Source organism: Lepidochelys kempii, chromosome 3 (genome assembly GCF_965140265.1).
Source record: "Lepidochelys kempii isolate rLepKem1 chromosome 3, rLepKem1.hap2, whole genome shotgun sequence".
NCBI classification, from domain to species: Eukaryota; Metazoa; Chordata; order Testudines; family Cheloniidae; genus Lepidochelys; species Lepidochelys kempii.
In genome coordinates this window covers 51,344,269-51,359,266 of record NC_133258.1, presented here as the reverse complement: position 1 = coordinate 51,359,266, position 14,998 = coordinate 51,344,269, and the positions used below count along the sequence as shown (strand labels likewise).

The 14,998-nt window shown below is 43.2% G+C and overlaps 1 protein-coding gene across 1 annotated transcript in view; it reads left to right on the top strand.

The window, feature by feature from the left end:
- Positions 1-12,178, top strand: part of EYS (eyes shut homolog) — a 453,978-nt gene extending 441,800 nt beyond the window's left edge. Inside the window, exon 14 of the mRNA XM_073336354.1 lies at positions 12,108-12,178. Coding sequence (XP_073192455.1) covers positions 12,108-12,114 — 7 coding nt within the window. The 3' untranslated portion in view covers positions 12,115-12,178. The remainder of the gene's footprint in view (positions 1-12,107) is intronic.
- Positions 12,179-14,998: the final 2,820 nt, after the last annotated feature.

Here is a 14,998-nt window from a genome sequence, read left to right as displayed (position 1 = left end):
ACAGACTTCTGGGGGAAAAAAATGACAAGAAGTAACCCCCATGCATTTTCTATAGCCTTGCATTGTGAAATGCATCGGGTAATATATTGCTTCGCCTGCCCACTCAGTATTGGTGGTGCAGACTGCATAGTTAGTGTAATAAGAAGCAAGTCTTATTTATATAATAATTTATAAATATGTCATTTTCATGAACTTCATTACTAATTTCAGTACCATTTAGGATGGAAGACACCTGCTATAAACATGTAATTTAAAGGTCTAGTATACATGTACAGATAGGATCTGAGTGGTCATGATCAAAAGGTTGAGGCGAGGAGTGGAAAAGAACATTGCGAGTGTTTCACTCTTCTCCATTTTTCACTGCCTCCTTAGAATTCCTGAGAATGAGAAAGTTATTGTAGCCTGAAAGAGATTGTGGATGGGTAAATCCTTACTCCATCCTTAACACAACATGCAGACTTGAGTTAATCTCTGAAATTACCCCTCTTCCTGGTGTCTGGCTTTATTTGAAACTCAGAATCAATATTTCTGAGTATAAATTTCTTCTCTGATCTTCGATGGCCCTAGAGTTGTCCTCATAGCTCTTTAGTTTCCTCTCCCTAGAGAGCCTCTCCCAACTTCTTTATATTCAGAACTGCTTTTGCCACAAGGAGTCAACAGGATATTAGCAGCTTTATGAAGTGTCTAAGACCTGCCAAGAGGTTGGATTAACAAAAGAATGCTGTTACAAACAAAGAGAAACACCTGTCTTCTGCTGCAAGAAGTAGCACGGCATAAAATTATGATGAGGAAAGTAGGTCACACTGTACCAAATAGGAAATCCACAATGGCTGCAGTGTGAGCTAATGGTTAGATCATGGCATTACAGTCAGCTGACCTGGAGTCCATTCAGACTCTGTCACTAGCTCACTTATGTGACCTTGGTCAAGGGCTTTAACTTTTCAGTACTTGAGTTTATCCACCTATAAAAGGCAGATAATACTGCCTAGTCATCTTTGGGAAGTACTTTGAAATCCTCTATCGTTAAATTATTTTTTTTTAAATCACAGATATTCACTTTTACGCTGATATTGAAATATAATATAGTCTCAGACAAAGCTTTCATCATATTTCTGAAAACAACAGACCTCTGAGTTGTCCATGGTTATTTTCTTAATTATTATAATTCCATTTCTGATATCATAATGGTGCTCTAATGCATTTGTATAGACACCATACAGCTCTGGAGTCATTCTAATGCCAATGGTCATGTGTGTGGAAGTGCTGTTACGATGTGAATCTTTCGCTGTAATGGCATAGTTTGAGCATCGTAATGGAGTCATTACAATATCAACTGAAGTGTACAGGTTCCACGTGTGCAAGTCTCACAACATGTAGCTGCATGAACAGTATAATGATGCAGCTATTACAAATTTAATGAAATGGGAGCACCGTTGTTATGTGAATCTCATATCATAGCGACATGTCAATGATGTTAGTGTGGGAGCAACATGTTAATAAAATCTTATAACTACGACAGCAGGAGGATGTGGGGAGAAAGCAAATATTAAATATGTTGTTATACAATAAAACCTGCACAAAGGACAATCTTTATCAGGCACACACTTGTCTTGATTGGCCCAAATTATTTCTAATTCTGTTCAATACAGTTCTGCTCCATCTTATTACAAGGCCACTGCTAGTCAGCAACTCACTTTTGTTGGTTCCTGCTGCTTGAAACCTGTTTTATGCTAAAATAAATTTAAAGCTAATTAAACACAAACTACTACATTATTTTAGGGTTATGAGATGAAATCTCACAAACAAGAGGATTCTATGTTAAAGTTAGTATGCTAAATATATTTTTTTTAAATTTTGTCAGTTTTGTTGTAGGTGCTGGGCATGCCAAATACAAAATGAAAGGAATATATCAGCATATACATAACTTAACTTTATTTTATTTCAGCTGTTGCCTACTGTAGATCCTTAACTTCCACTTGTTATTTCTGTGCACCATGATAACCTGTAGAAAACCATTCAATATTATAAACAGGATTTCTTTATATCTGTTGACAGACTGCAGGCTTTATCAGGGTCTTAGTTGTAGTGAGAATTACAAAGATCCATTGTGCCTAGGTTTTGTAACATACAGCATATGAATCTCTATAATAAACTGCAGCTGGTGGGGAGAAGTTGAAGAAGCAGCCAAAGCAAGCACTCCTGTACTGAGGGATGTGTGTAAAATGGGGCCCAGCAGAGACACACTCCGAACCATGGAGTACCTGCTGTTTGAAGATACACAAAATGTCCAGAAGTGTAGATGTTATGACACCCCCTGAGAGTTGAATTGTTGTCTAGAAGTGAAAGCAGATGACTTTTAGTCAGGGCTACTGAGTTTGGTTCATACTTTCACTACTCACTCAGTCTGTGTCCTTAGTCAAGTCAATTAATCCATTATGCCTCAAGTTAACAATCTGCAACTTACTATACCTTCCTCAGAGGGGCAAAATGTTAATATTTGTAAAGTGTGTTGAGTTGTTTGTGTGAGAGGTGCTACATAATAATCCGATCCAAAACCCCACTAAGTATGGAAAGAGTGTCATCGGCTTCTTTGGGCTTTGGATCAGGTCCTAATTGCAGAAAGTTCTATTATGGCTACGATAGATGCAACACTTCAGCATTAGTCATTATCAAGACTGCCTTTGTGAGTTTATATCTCCATCTGTATCATTTTAACACAGTTTTGTGTTGAACAAAATTGTAATTTTATGCTACAATTTAAGATGTAGTATATGTTACAGTAAATTGAACTTTCTGGTGAATCATTCTGTATATATTTCCTTTCCTCCTCTTTCATTAGTTTGAAAAAGAATTGTCATGTATTATGACGTGTTTACATGGGTGACTTATTATGCAGATAAGAATCATAATGAACTGCTTTCTTTGAAAAAAGAACAGAAGTATTTGTGGCACATGAGAGATTAACAAATATATTAGAGCATAAGCTTTTGTGGGCTACAGCCCACTTCATCGGATGCATAGAATGGAACATATAGTAAGAAGATTGTCATAAATATAAAGGGAAGGGTAAACCCCTTTGAAATCCCTCCTGGCCAGGGGAAAGCTCCTCTCACCTGTAAAGGGTTAAGAAGCTAAAGGTAACCTCGCTGGCACCTGACCAAAATGACCAATGAGGAGACAAGATACTTTCAAAAGCTGGGAGGAGGGAGAGAAACAAAGGGTTTGTGTGTCTGTCTGTAGTCGTCTTGGCCAGGGACAGAACAGGAATGGAGCCTTAGAACTTTTAGTAAGTAATCTAGCTAGGTATGTGTTAGATTATGATTTCTTTAAATGGCTGAGAAAAGAATTGTGCTGAATAGAATAACTATTTCTGTCTGTGTATCTTTTTTGTAACTTAAGGTTTTGCCTAGAGGGGTTCTCTATGTTTTTGAATCTAATTACCCTGTAAGATATCTACCATCCTGATTTTACAGGGGGGATTTCTTTATTTCTATTTACTTCTATTTTTTATTAAAAGTCTTCTTGTAAAACACTGAATGCTTTTTCATTGTTCTCAGATCCAAGGGTTTGGGTCTGTGGTCACCTATGCAAATTGGTGAGGCTTTTTATCCAACATTTCCCAGGAAAGGGGGAGTGCAAGTGTTGGGAGGATTGTTCATTGTTCTTAAGATCCAAGGGTCTGGGTCTGTAGTCACCTAGGCGAATTGGTGAGGCTTTTTACCAAACCTTGTCCAGGAAGTAGGGTGCAAGGTTTTGGGAAGTATTTTGGGGGGAAGGACGCGTCCAAACAGCTCTTCCCCAGTAACCAGTATTAGTTTGGTGGTGGTAGCGGCCATTCCAAGGATAACGGGGGTAATATTTTGTACCTTGGGGAAGTTTTGACCTAAGCTGGTAAAGATAAGCTTAGGAGGTTTTTCATGCAGGTCCCCACATCTGTACCCTAGAGTTCAGAGTGGGGGAGGAACCTTGACATGGTGGCGCAGCGGTGGGATTAACCTGAAATCATTTTGAGATCCAGTTGAGATTTTTTGAACTAGAAATACAGATTTTAAAAAGGAATTTTTAGGAAGTCCAGAAGGCAGCTTTGAAACTGAAAGCAGCTTGGTTTCTCTCTGCTTTGTGGCCAAGCAGAGACAAAAGGGGATTATCTTGTGAATTGCAGGTTTCATTTGCCTGGAGGCAGGGTACTTAACTCCTGCAGGGAAATTCACAGTCTTCCAACCCAGAGGTTTGTTTTTTTTTTTCTTTTCTTCCTAAAAGTAAATAGGGGGTGTGTGCTCTACCCATTTGCCTGGAGACAAAAGTGGCAGGGTTTTTTTTAGGATTTTGATTTTTTTGTTTTTGTTTTACAAGGAGCACAGGTTTGAAAAGAAATTTTTTTTTTTCTTCGTTGGGCTGGGTAAGCACGTTTTCAAGTAGTTGGAGGTTTTTTGCTTTAATTTGGGCCCAGAGCAGAGACAAGGGAATTGTCTTTTTCTGTAGGCTGACAATCACTATCAGAGAATAGGTATTCTATTCCAGCACAGCAAAATTTTACAGCCAAGTTTTGTTTGTTTATTTCTAAACCTCAGGTGTAAAGTTAGTTAAAAACAGAGAGGTTAGAATGACCAAATCCTCAGCTCGACTACAGCTGGAATTAGCCAAATTTCAGGCTGAGGAAAAACAAAGGGAACATGAAAGACAGATAGAACTCATGCGGCTGGAGAAGGAGGTACAGGAGGCTGCCCACAAGAGGGAAATGGAGGCAAGGAAGCATGTGGAGGAGGAGAAGGAAAAAGAGAGGAAGCATGTGGAGGAGGTGGAGAGGATAAAGGCCCAGCAGAATATACCAACAAACCCTAGCAATCCTTCTCCAGGTACCACTTCCCATCCCAGAAAGTTCCCCACCTACAAGGCAGGTGATGATACTGAGGCCTTCTTAGAAAACTTCGAAAGGGCCTGCCTTGGGTACAGCATCTCTACTGACCAATACATGGTAGAGCTGAGGCCGCAGCTCAGTGGACCCTTAGCTGAGGTGGCAGCTGAAATGCCTAAAGAACACATGAACAAGTATGAACTGTTTAAATCCAAGGCGAGAGTCAGAATGGGGATAACACCCGAGCAGTCTCGTCGGAGGTTCAGAGCCCTAAGGTGGAAACCAGACATGTCATTTACCCGACATGCCTACCACATTGTGAAACATTGGGATGCCTGGATATCAGGAGCAAGTGTTGAATCTCCAGTAAATTTGCCCTTCCTAATGCAAATGGAACAATTCTTAGAGGGTGTTCCTGAGGAAATAGAAAGATACATCCTAGATGGGAAACCCAAAACTGTAATCGAGGCAGGAGAGATTGGAGCCAGATAGGTGGAGGTGGCAGAGAAGAAGAAAACTGGTCGCAGTTGGAGCGGAGACCAGAAGGGACCACCCCAGACCACACCCTATTACCGGGGGCCGCCCAAAGCCCCACCTACCTCCCAAAGAACCCTCCAGACCCCTTATCGTCCCACCACCCCGTTCTCCAGCAACCCTCCTCGCCCCAGTGACCCGTCAGCTGGACGATGTTTTAAGTGTAACGAGCTGGGGCATGTAAAGGCCAACTGCCCCAAGAACCCCAACAGATTACAGTTCATTGCACCGGAATCACACCAGAGGTCCACAGGCCCAGATACCTCCCAGATACCCTTGGAGCGGAGGGAAACTGTGAGTGTGGGTGGGAAGAAGGTCACCGCGTGGAGGGACACCGGAGCACAAGTGTCAGCTATCCATGCTTCCTTAGTGGACCCCAATTTAATCAACCCAGAGATCCAAGTGACGATTCAACCCTTCAAGTCCAACTCTTTCAATTTGCCTACAGCCAAGTTGCCTGTCCAGTACAAGGGCTGGTCAGGAATGTGGACTTTTGCAGTCTATGATGATTATCCCATCCCCATGCTGTTGGGGGAAGACTTGGCCAATCATGTGAAGCAGGCCAAGAGGGTGGGAATGGTCACCCGCAACCAGGCTAAACAAGCCGTGAGGCCTAGCTCTGTTCCGGAAACTTCTATCAGGACCCAGTCAGAGGTGATGGACCTGGACCCCAGGCCAATGTCTGCAACAGCAGTAGTGGATCCAGTCCCAGAGACCCAGACGGAACCAGTCCCAGAACCGGAACCAGCCGAACAACCAACACCAGACCCCGTGTCAGCACTGAATCCAGTACTTGCAACCTCAACACCAGAGGGCCCCACCGAACCTGAACTGGCAGCAGCCGATAACCCTACACAAGAGGCTCAGCCGGAGCCTGAATCCCAACATAGTACACCAGCGGAGAGCGGTTCACAGTCAACAGAAACAGCTCCATCCCCTATATCGCTTCCAGAGGGACCAAGCCTAGGTCCACAATCCCATGAGGAACTGATGTCTCCAGCATCAAGGGAACAGTTCCAGACCGAACAAGAAGCAGATGAAAGCCTCCAGAGAGCTTGGACGGCGGCACGGAGCAACCCACCGCCTCTCAGCTCTTCTAATCGATCCAGGTTTGTTGTAGAAAGAGGACTTTTATACAAGGAAACTCTTTCTGGGGGACACCAGGAAGACTGGCATCCTCAGAGACAGTTGGTAGTTCCAACTAAATACCGGGCCAAGCTCTTGAGCTTAGCCCATGATCACCCTAGTGGCCATGCTGGGGTGAACAGGACCAAAGACCGTTTGGGGGGGTCATTCCACTGGGAGGGAATGGGCAAGGATGTTTCTACCTATGTCCAGTCTTGTGAGGTGTGCCAAAGAGTGGGAAAACCCCAAGACCAGGTCAAAGCTCCTCTCCAGCCACTCCCCATCATTAAAGTTCCATTTCAGCGAGTAGCTGTGGATATTCTGGGTCCTTTTCCGAAAAAGACACCCAGAGGAAAGCAGTACATACTGACTTTCATGGATTTTGCCACCCGATGGCCGGAAGCAGTAGCTCTAAGCAACACCAGGGCTAAAAGTGTGTGCCAGGCACTAGCAGACATTTTTGCCAGGGTAGGTTGGCCCTCCGACATCCTCACAGATGCAGGGACTAGTTTCCTGGCAGGAACTATGAAAAACCTTTGGGAAGCTCATGGGGTAAATCACTTGGTTGCCACTCCTTACCATCATCAAACAAATGGCATGGTGGAGAAGTTTAATGGAACTTTGGGGGCCATGATACGTAAATTCGTAAATGAGCACTCCAATGATTGGGACCTAGTATTGCAGCAGTTGCTCTTTGCCTACAGAGCTGTACCACATCCCAGTTTAGGGTTTTCCCCATTTGAACTTGTATATGGCCGTGAGGTTAAGGGGCCATTGCAGTTGGTGAAGCAGCAATGGGAGGGATTTACACCTTCTCCAGGAACTAACATTCTGGACTTTGTAACCAACCTACAAAACACCCTCCGAACCTCTTTAGCCCTTGCTAGAGAAAACTTACAGGATGCTCAAAAAGAGCAAAAAGCCTGGTATGATAAACATGCCAGAGAGCGTTCCTTCAAAGTAGGAGACCAGGTCATGGTCTTAAAGGCACTCCAGGCCCATAAAATGGAAGCATCCTGGGAAGGGCCATTCACGGTCCAGGAGCGCCTGGGAGCTGTTAATTATCTCATAGCATTCCCCACCTCCAACCGAAAGCCTAAGGTGTACCATATTAATTCTCTAAAGCCCTTTTATTCCAGAGAATTAAAGGTTTGTCAGTTTACAGCCCAGGGAGGAGACGACGCTGAGTGGCCTGAAGGTGTTTACTACGAAGGGAAATGTGCTGGTGGTGTGGAAGAGGTGAACCTCTCCATGACCCTTGGGCGTATGCAGCGACAGCAGATCCAGGAGCTGTGCACTAGCTACGCGCCAACGTTCTCAGCCACCCCAGGACTGACTGAACGGGCATACCACTCCATTGACACAGGTAATGCTCACCCAATTAGGGTCCAACCTTACCGGGTGTCTCCTCAAGCTAAAACTGCTATAGAACGGGAGATCCAGGATATGTTACAGATGGGTGTAATCCGCCCCTCTGAAAGTGCATGGGCATCTCCAGTGGTTCTAGTTCCCAAACCAGATGGGGAAATACGTTTTTGCGTGGACTACCGTAAGCTAAATGCTGTAACTCGCCCAGACAACTATCCCATGCCACGCACAGATGAACTATTAGAGAAACTGGGAAGGGCCCAGTTCATCTCTACCTTGGACTTAACCAAGGGGTACTGGCAGGTACCGCTAGATGAATCTGCCAAGGAAAGGTCAGCCTTCATCACACATCTCGGGCTGTATGAATTTAATGTACTCCCTTTCGGGCTGCGAAATGCACCCGCCACTTTCCAAAGACTTGTAGATGGTCTCCTAGCGGGATTAGGAGAATATGCAGTCGCCTACCTTGACGATGTGGCCATATTTTCGGATTCCTGGGCAGACCACCTGGAACATCTACAAAAAGTCCTTGAGCGCATAAGGGAGGCAGGACTAACTGTTAAGGCTAAGAAGTGTCAAATAGGCCTAAACAGAGTGACTTACCTTGGACACCAGGTGGGTCAAGGAACTATCAGCCCCCTACAGGCCAAAGTGGATGCTATCCAAAAGTGGCCTGTCCCAAAGTCAAAGAAACAGGTTCAATCCTTCTTAGGCTTGGCCGGTTATTACAGACGATTTGTACCGCACTACAACCAAATCGCTGCCCCACTGACAGACCTAACCAAAAAGAAACAGCCAAATGCTGTTCAGTGGACCGGAAAGTGTCAGAAGGCCTTTAACAAGCTTAAAGCGACACTCATGTCTGACCCTGTACTAAGGGCCCCAGACTTTGACAAACCGTTCCTAGTAACCACAGATGCATCCGAGCGTGGTGTGGGAGCAGTTTTAATGCAGAAAGGACCTGATCAAGAATTCCACCCTGTAGTGTTTCTCAGCAAAAAACTGTCTGAGAGGGAAAGCAACTGGTCAGTCACTGAAAAAGAATGTTATGCCATTGTCTACGCTCTGGAAAAGCTACGCCCATATGTTTGGGGACGGCGTTTCCACCTGCAAACCGACCATGCTGCACTAAAGTGGCTTCACACCGTCAAAGAAACTAACAGAAAACTTCTTCGGTGGAGTTTAGCTCTCCAAGATTTTGATTTCGACATCCAACACATCTCAGGAGCTTCTAACAAAGTGGCTGATGCACTCTCCCGTGAAAGTTTCCCAGAATCAACTGGTTAAAATCGTCCTTGAGATGTGGAAAATATTGTTAGTCTTTATGTACTTGGTAGTATATTTAGAGATGCATGTGTCTTATTAACTCTGTTTTCCTAGAGCTCCAGGAAGAAATCCCAGCCAGTGTTTCACCCTAGCTGAGATTTGGGGGGCGTGTCATAAATATAAAGGGAAGGGTAAACCCCTTTGAAATCCCTCCTGGCCAGGGGAAAGCTCCTCTCACCTGTAAAGGGTTAAGAAGCTAAAGGTAACCTCGCTGGCACCTGACCAAAATGACCAATGAGGAGACAAGATACTTTCAAAAGCTGGGAGGAGGGAGAGAAACAAAGGGTTTGTGTGTCTGTCTGTAGTCGTCTTGGCCAGGGACAGAACAGGAATGGAGCCTTAGAACTTTTAGTAAGTAATCTAGCTAGGTATGTGTTAGATTATGATTTCTTTAAATGGCTGAGAAAAGAATTGTGCTGAATAGAATAACTATTTCTGTCTGTGTATCTTTTTTGTAACTTAAGGTTTTGCCTAGAGGGGTTCTCTATGTTTTTGAATCTAATTACCCTGTAAGATATCTACCATCCTGATTTTACAGGGGGGATTTCTTTATTTCTATTTACTTCTATTTTTTATTAAAAGTCTTCTTGTAAAACACTGAATGCTTTTTCATTGTTCTCAGATCCAAGGGTTTGGGTCTGTGGTCACCTATGCAAATTGGTGAGGCTTTTTATCCAACATTTCCCAGGAAAGGGGGAGTGCAAGTGTTGGGAGGATTGTTCATTGTTCTTAAGATCCAAGGGTCTGGGTCTGTAGTCACCTAGGCGAATTGGTGAGGCTTTTTACCAAACCTTGTCCAGGAAGTAGGGTGCAAGGTTTTGGGAAGTATTTTGGGGGGAAGGACGCGTCCAAACAGCTCTTCCCCAGTAACCAGTATTAGTTTGGTGGTGGTAGCGGCCATTCCAAGGATAACGGGGGTAATATTTTGTACCTTGGGGAAGTTTTGACCTAAGCTGGTAAAGATAAGCTTAGGAGGTTTTTCATGCAGGTCCCCACATCTGTACCCTAGAGTTCAGAGTGGGGGAGGAACCTTGACAGATATATATACATACAGAGAAGGTGGAAGTTGCCATACAAACTGTAAGAGGCTCTAAGAAAAGGAGTACTTGTGGCACCTTAGAGACTAACCAATTTATTTGAGCATAAGCTTTCGTGAGCTACAGCTCACTTCATTGGATGCATTCAGTGGAAAATACAGTGAGGAGATTTATATACACACAGAACATGAAAAAATGGGTGTTTATCATGCACACTGTAAGGAGAGTGATCACTTAAGATAAGCTATTACCAGCAGGAGTCGGGGGGGGGGGGGGAACGCACATGATGACATATACCACATTGGCATTTGCTCCAATCCCACAGACAGAGACAAACACCTACAAGATCTCTATCCAGCATTCTTAAACTACACCTGCTGAATTGAAAAAGCAGATTGACAGAGCCAGAAGAGTACCCAGAAGTCACCTACCTCAGGACAGGCCTGACAAAGACAATAACAGAACGCCACTAGCCATCACCTTCAGCCCCCAACTAAAACCTCTCCAGTGCATCATCAAAGATTTACAACCTGTCCTGAAAAATGATCCCTCACTCTCACAGATCTTGGGAGACAGACCAGTCCTTGCTTGCAGACAGCCCCCCAGCCTGAAGCAAATACTCTCCAGCAACCACACAACAAAAACACTAGAACCTATCCTTGCAACAAAGCCTGATGCCAACTCTGTCCACATATTTATTCAAGTGACACCATCATAGGACCTAATCACATTAGCCACGCCATCAGGGGCTTGTTGACCTGTACATCTACCAATGTGATATATGCCATCATGGGCCAGGAATGCCGCTCTGCCATGTACATTGGCCAAACCGGACAGTCTCTACGCAAAAGATTAAATGGACACAAATCTGACATCAGGAATCATAACATTCAAAAACCTGTAGGACAACACTGGAATAGCTCTAGCCATTCAGTAAAAGATTTAAGGGTGGCAATTTTGCAACAGAAAAGCTTCAAAAACAGACTCTAATGAGAAACTGCCAGCTTGAATTAATATGCAAACTAGATACCATTAATTTGGGTTTGAATAGAGACTGGGAACGACTGGGTCATTACACATATTGAATCTATTTCCTTAAGTTAAGTATCCTCACACCTTCTTGTCAACTGTCTAAATGGGCCATCTTGATTATCACTTCAAAAGTTTTTTTTCTCCTGCTGATAATAGCTCATCTTAACTAATTAGCCTCTCACCATTTGTATGGTAACTTCCTATTTATCTGTATGTATAAGATGTATACATATCTTACTATATGTTCCATTCTCTGCCTCCGATGAAGTGGGCTGTAGCCCACGAAAGCTTATGCTCTAATATATTTGTTAGTCTCTAAGGTGCCACAAATACTCCTGTTCTTTTTGCTGATACAGACTAACATGGCTGCTACTCTGAAACCTGCTTTCTTTGATGCATTTGAATGTTGAAACCAATTATACATTTTTTTTCTCATCTGTTGACTGCTTTAAATAAATGTGATCTCTGCAAATTCACTTGCACGTTAGAATGTGTGCCTTACAGAACTGTTTTTTTTTCTTTTTGAGATATTCCCACACTTCCTGATAAAGCATTTTCAAAGCCTTAAAACAGGCTTAATTTCCCCAAAAGATTTAGCAAGGTACTCATTTCTTGCATCTAAATCTGTCTATCTTCTGCGTTAAAGTATGATTAGACTTGTTGTATTCTCTGTGGGAAACACTGCCTGTTAAAGCTGAGGGATAAGAAATGCTAGGGGGTTACAAGTTCCATTAAGATGGCTTTCACCTGGGTCTTTGTTATCACTGATCCTGACATTCACACTGTGTAGTGGAGATTGCTGATCCATACCCATATCATTTATATTTCAGGATTTGAAGGTGCTTACTGTGAAATTGACAGCAATGAGTGTATCTCCCATCCATGCCAGAACCAAGGTCACTGTGTAGATGAGGTTAACAGTTACAGGTGAGGATAACTGTTCAAACTACAAAGCCATCAGTTATAATGCAGGGCCAAGTTATCATTCAATTTGCCATTCTTTTGGTATTTTGTATGTGTATTGTGGTTCTAATATTCGAATTATCTGGTTTGTCATTTTATAGTCAGTTTGTATAAACATTATACTATCTCCAGATTATAACAAAGTTCTTTTTCTGATGATCATAGTGATCCAAACATCATATTGAAAAAAAATCATATTTTTCATCATTATTTATTTTATATTTACATTAAAGTGAAACATTTTGTGCATTCTGTGGACATCTTATTTGCCAGGTGCTCCTGCAGACCTGGTTTTTCTGGGACACAATGTGAAGTGGAGATTAATGAATGTTTATCGAGACCCTGCAAAAACAATGGAACCTGCATTGATCTTATAAACAGGTTAGTAACTAGAGCTAAATGAAAAGTATTCACAAACTTTCTTATAAGTAAACTCTAGCCGTTGGCTTTAGAATCATAGAATCATAGAATATCAGGGTTGGAAGGGACCTCAGGAGGTCATCTAGTCCAACCCCATGCTCAAAGCAGGACCAATCGCCAACTAAATCATCCGAGCCAGGGCTTTGTCAAGCCTGGCCTTAAAAACCTCAAAGGAAGGAGATTCCACCACCCCCCTAGGTAACACATTCCAATGCTTCACCACCCTCCTAATGAAAAAGTTTTTCCTAATATCCAACCTAAACCTCCCCCACTGCAACTTGAGACCATTACTCCTTGTTCTGTCATCTGCTACCACTGAGAACAGCCTAGATCCATCCTCTTTGGAACCCCATTTCAGGTAGTTGAAAGCAGCTATCAAATCCCCCCTCATTCTTTCCTCTTCTGAAGACTAAACATCCCCAGTTCCCTCAGCCTCTCCTCATAATTCATTTGTTCCAGTCCCTCTAATCATTTTTGTTGCCCTCTGCTGGACACTTTCCAATTTTTCCACATCCATCTTGTAGTGTGGGGCCCAAAACTGGACACAGTACTCCAGATGAGGCCTCACCAGTGTTGAATAGAGGGGAAAGATCACATCCCAAAATGTTGTTAGCCTTCTTGGCAACAAGTTCACATTGTTGACTCATATCCAGCTTCTCATCCACTGTAACCCCTAGGTCCTTTTCTGCAGAACTGCTGCCTAGCCATTTGGTCCCTAGTCTATAGCAGTGAATGGGATTCTTCCGTCCTAAGTGCAGGACTCTGCACTTGTCCTTAGAATCATAGAATCATAGAATATCAGGGTTGGAAGGGACCCCAGAAGGTCATCTAGTCCAACCCCCTGCTCAAAGCAGGACCAATTCCCAGTTAAATCATCCCAGCCAGGGCTTTGTCAAGCCTGACCTTAAAAACCTCTAAGGAAGGAGATTCTACCACCTCCCTAGGTAACGCATTCCAGTGTTTCACCACCCTCTTAGTGAAAAAGTTTTTCCTAATATCCAATATAAACCTCCCCCACTGCAACTTGAGACCATTACTCCTCGTTCTGTCATCTGCTACCATTGAGAACAGTGTAGAGTCATCCTCTTTGGAACCCCCTTTCAGGTAGTTGAAAGCAGCTATCAAATCCCCCCTCATTCTTCTCTTCTGCAGGCTAAACAATCCCAGCTCCCTCAGCCTCTCCTCATAACTCATGTGTTCCAGTCCCCTAATCATTTTTGTTGCCTTTCACTGGACTCTCTCCAATTTATCCACATCCTTCTTGAAGTGTGGGGCCCAAAACTGGACACAGTACTCCAGATGAGGCCTCACCAATGTCGAATAGAGGGGGACGATCACGTCCCTCAATCTGCTCGCTATGCCCCTACTTATACATCCCAAAATGCCATTGGCCTTCTTGGCAACAAGGGCACACTGCTGACTCATATCCAGCTTCTCGTCCACTGTCACCCCTAGGTCCTTTTCTGCAGAACTGCTGCCTAGCCATTCGGTCCCTAGTCTGTAGCTGTGCATTGGGTTCTTCCGTCCTAAGTGCAGGACCCTGCACTTATCCTTATTGAACCTCATCAGATTTCTTTTGGCCCAATCCTCCAATTTGTCTTGGTCCTTCTGTATCCTATCCCTACCCTCCAGCATATCTACCACTCCTCCCAGTTTAGTGTCATCAGCAAACTTGCTGAGGGTGCAGTCCACACCATCCTCCAGATACCAAATCACAGACAGTGAATACTCATAGCAACCAATTCCCACAAAATTAATAGCCTAAGGTTTGTTCACAGAAACTACTTCATGGAATGAATGTGGATATAGAATAGATTGGTAAAAATCACAAGCTGTGTGTAGACAATTTTCAAACAGATATGGGCTAAGTGAATGTATTTATCAAATAAATTATTGATAGTGATTAATTTGGTTAGCTCATTTAATTAGTAACATTTAGGCAAGATTTTATTTGGCCTTGTATTGGTGTCTGGAATCTTCCCTTTCTCCTTCACTCTTTTTGCAACACTAGGGCCTATTGCAGAGAATGGGTATAGGGACTGAAGATTTCTATATTTGGGTTTGTGAAGAAATCTTTCACACGTGTCATATTATCAGGGAGCTTAGCTGGTGGTGATAAAGTTTGAGTGGATATTCTTTTCCTGGAACATACAGCAAGGGCTGTGTTAAGAGGGTGTAAGCATAATCCATTAAATCAACTTTTTTACAACTTCTGGGCCATGGGGGAGAAGGAGAAATTGGCTTTGGTGCAACTTGTCCTTTTTCTTTTTCTTTATTTGTATTTACTGTAGAGTAAAATTACAAATATCAGTCAGTCAGGTACAATGAGTTTATGTTT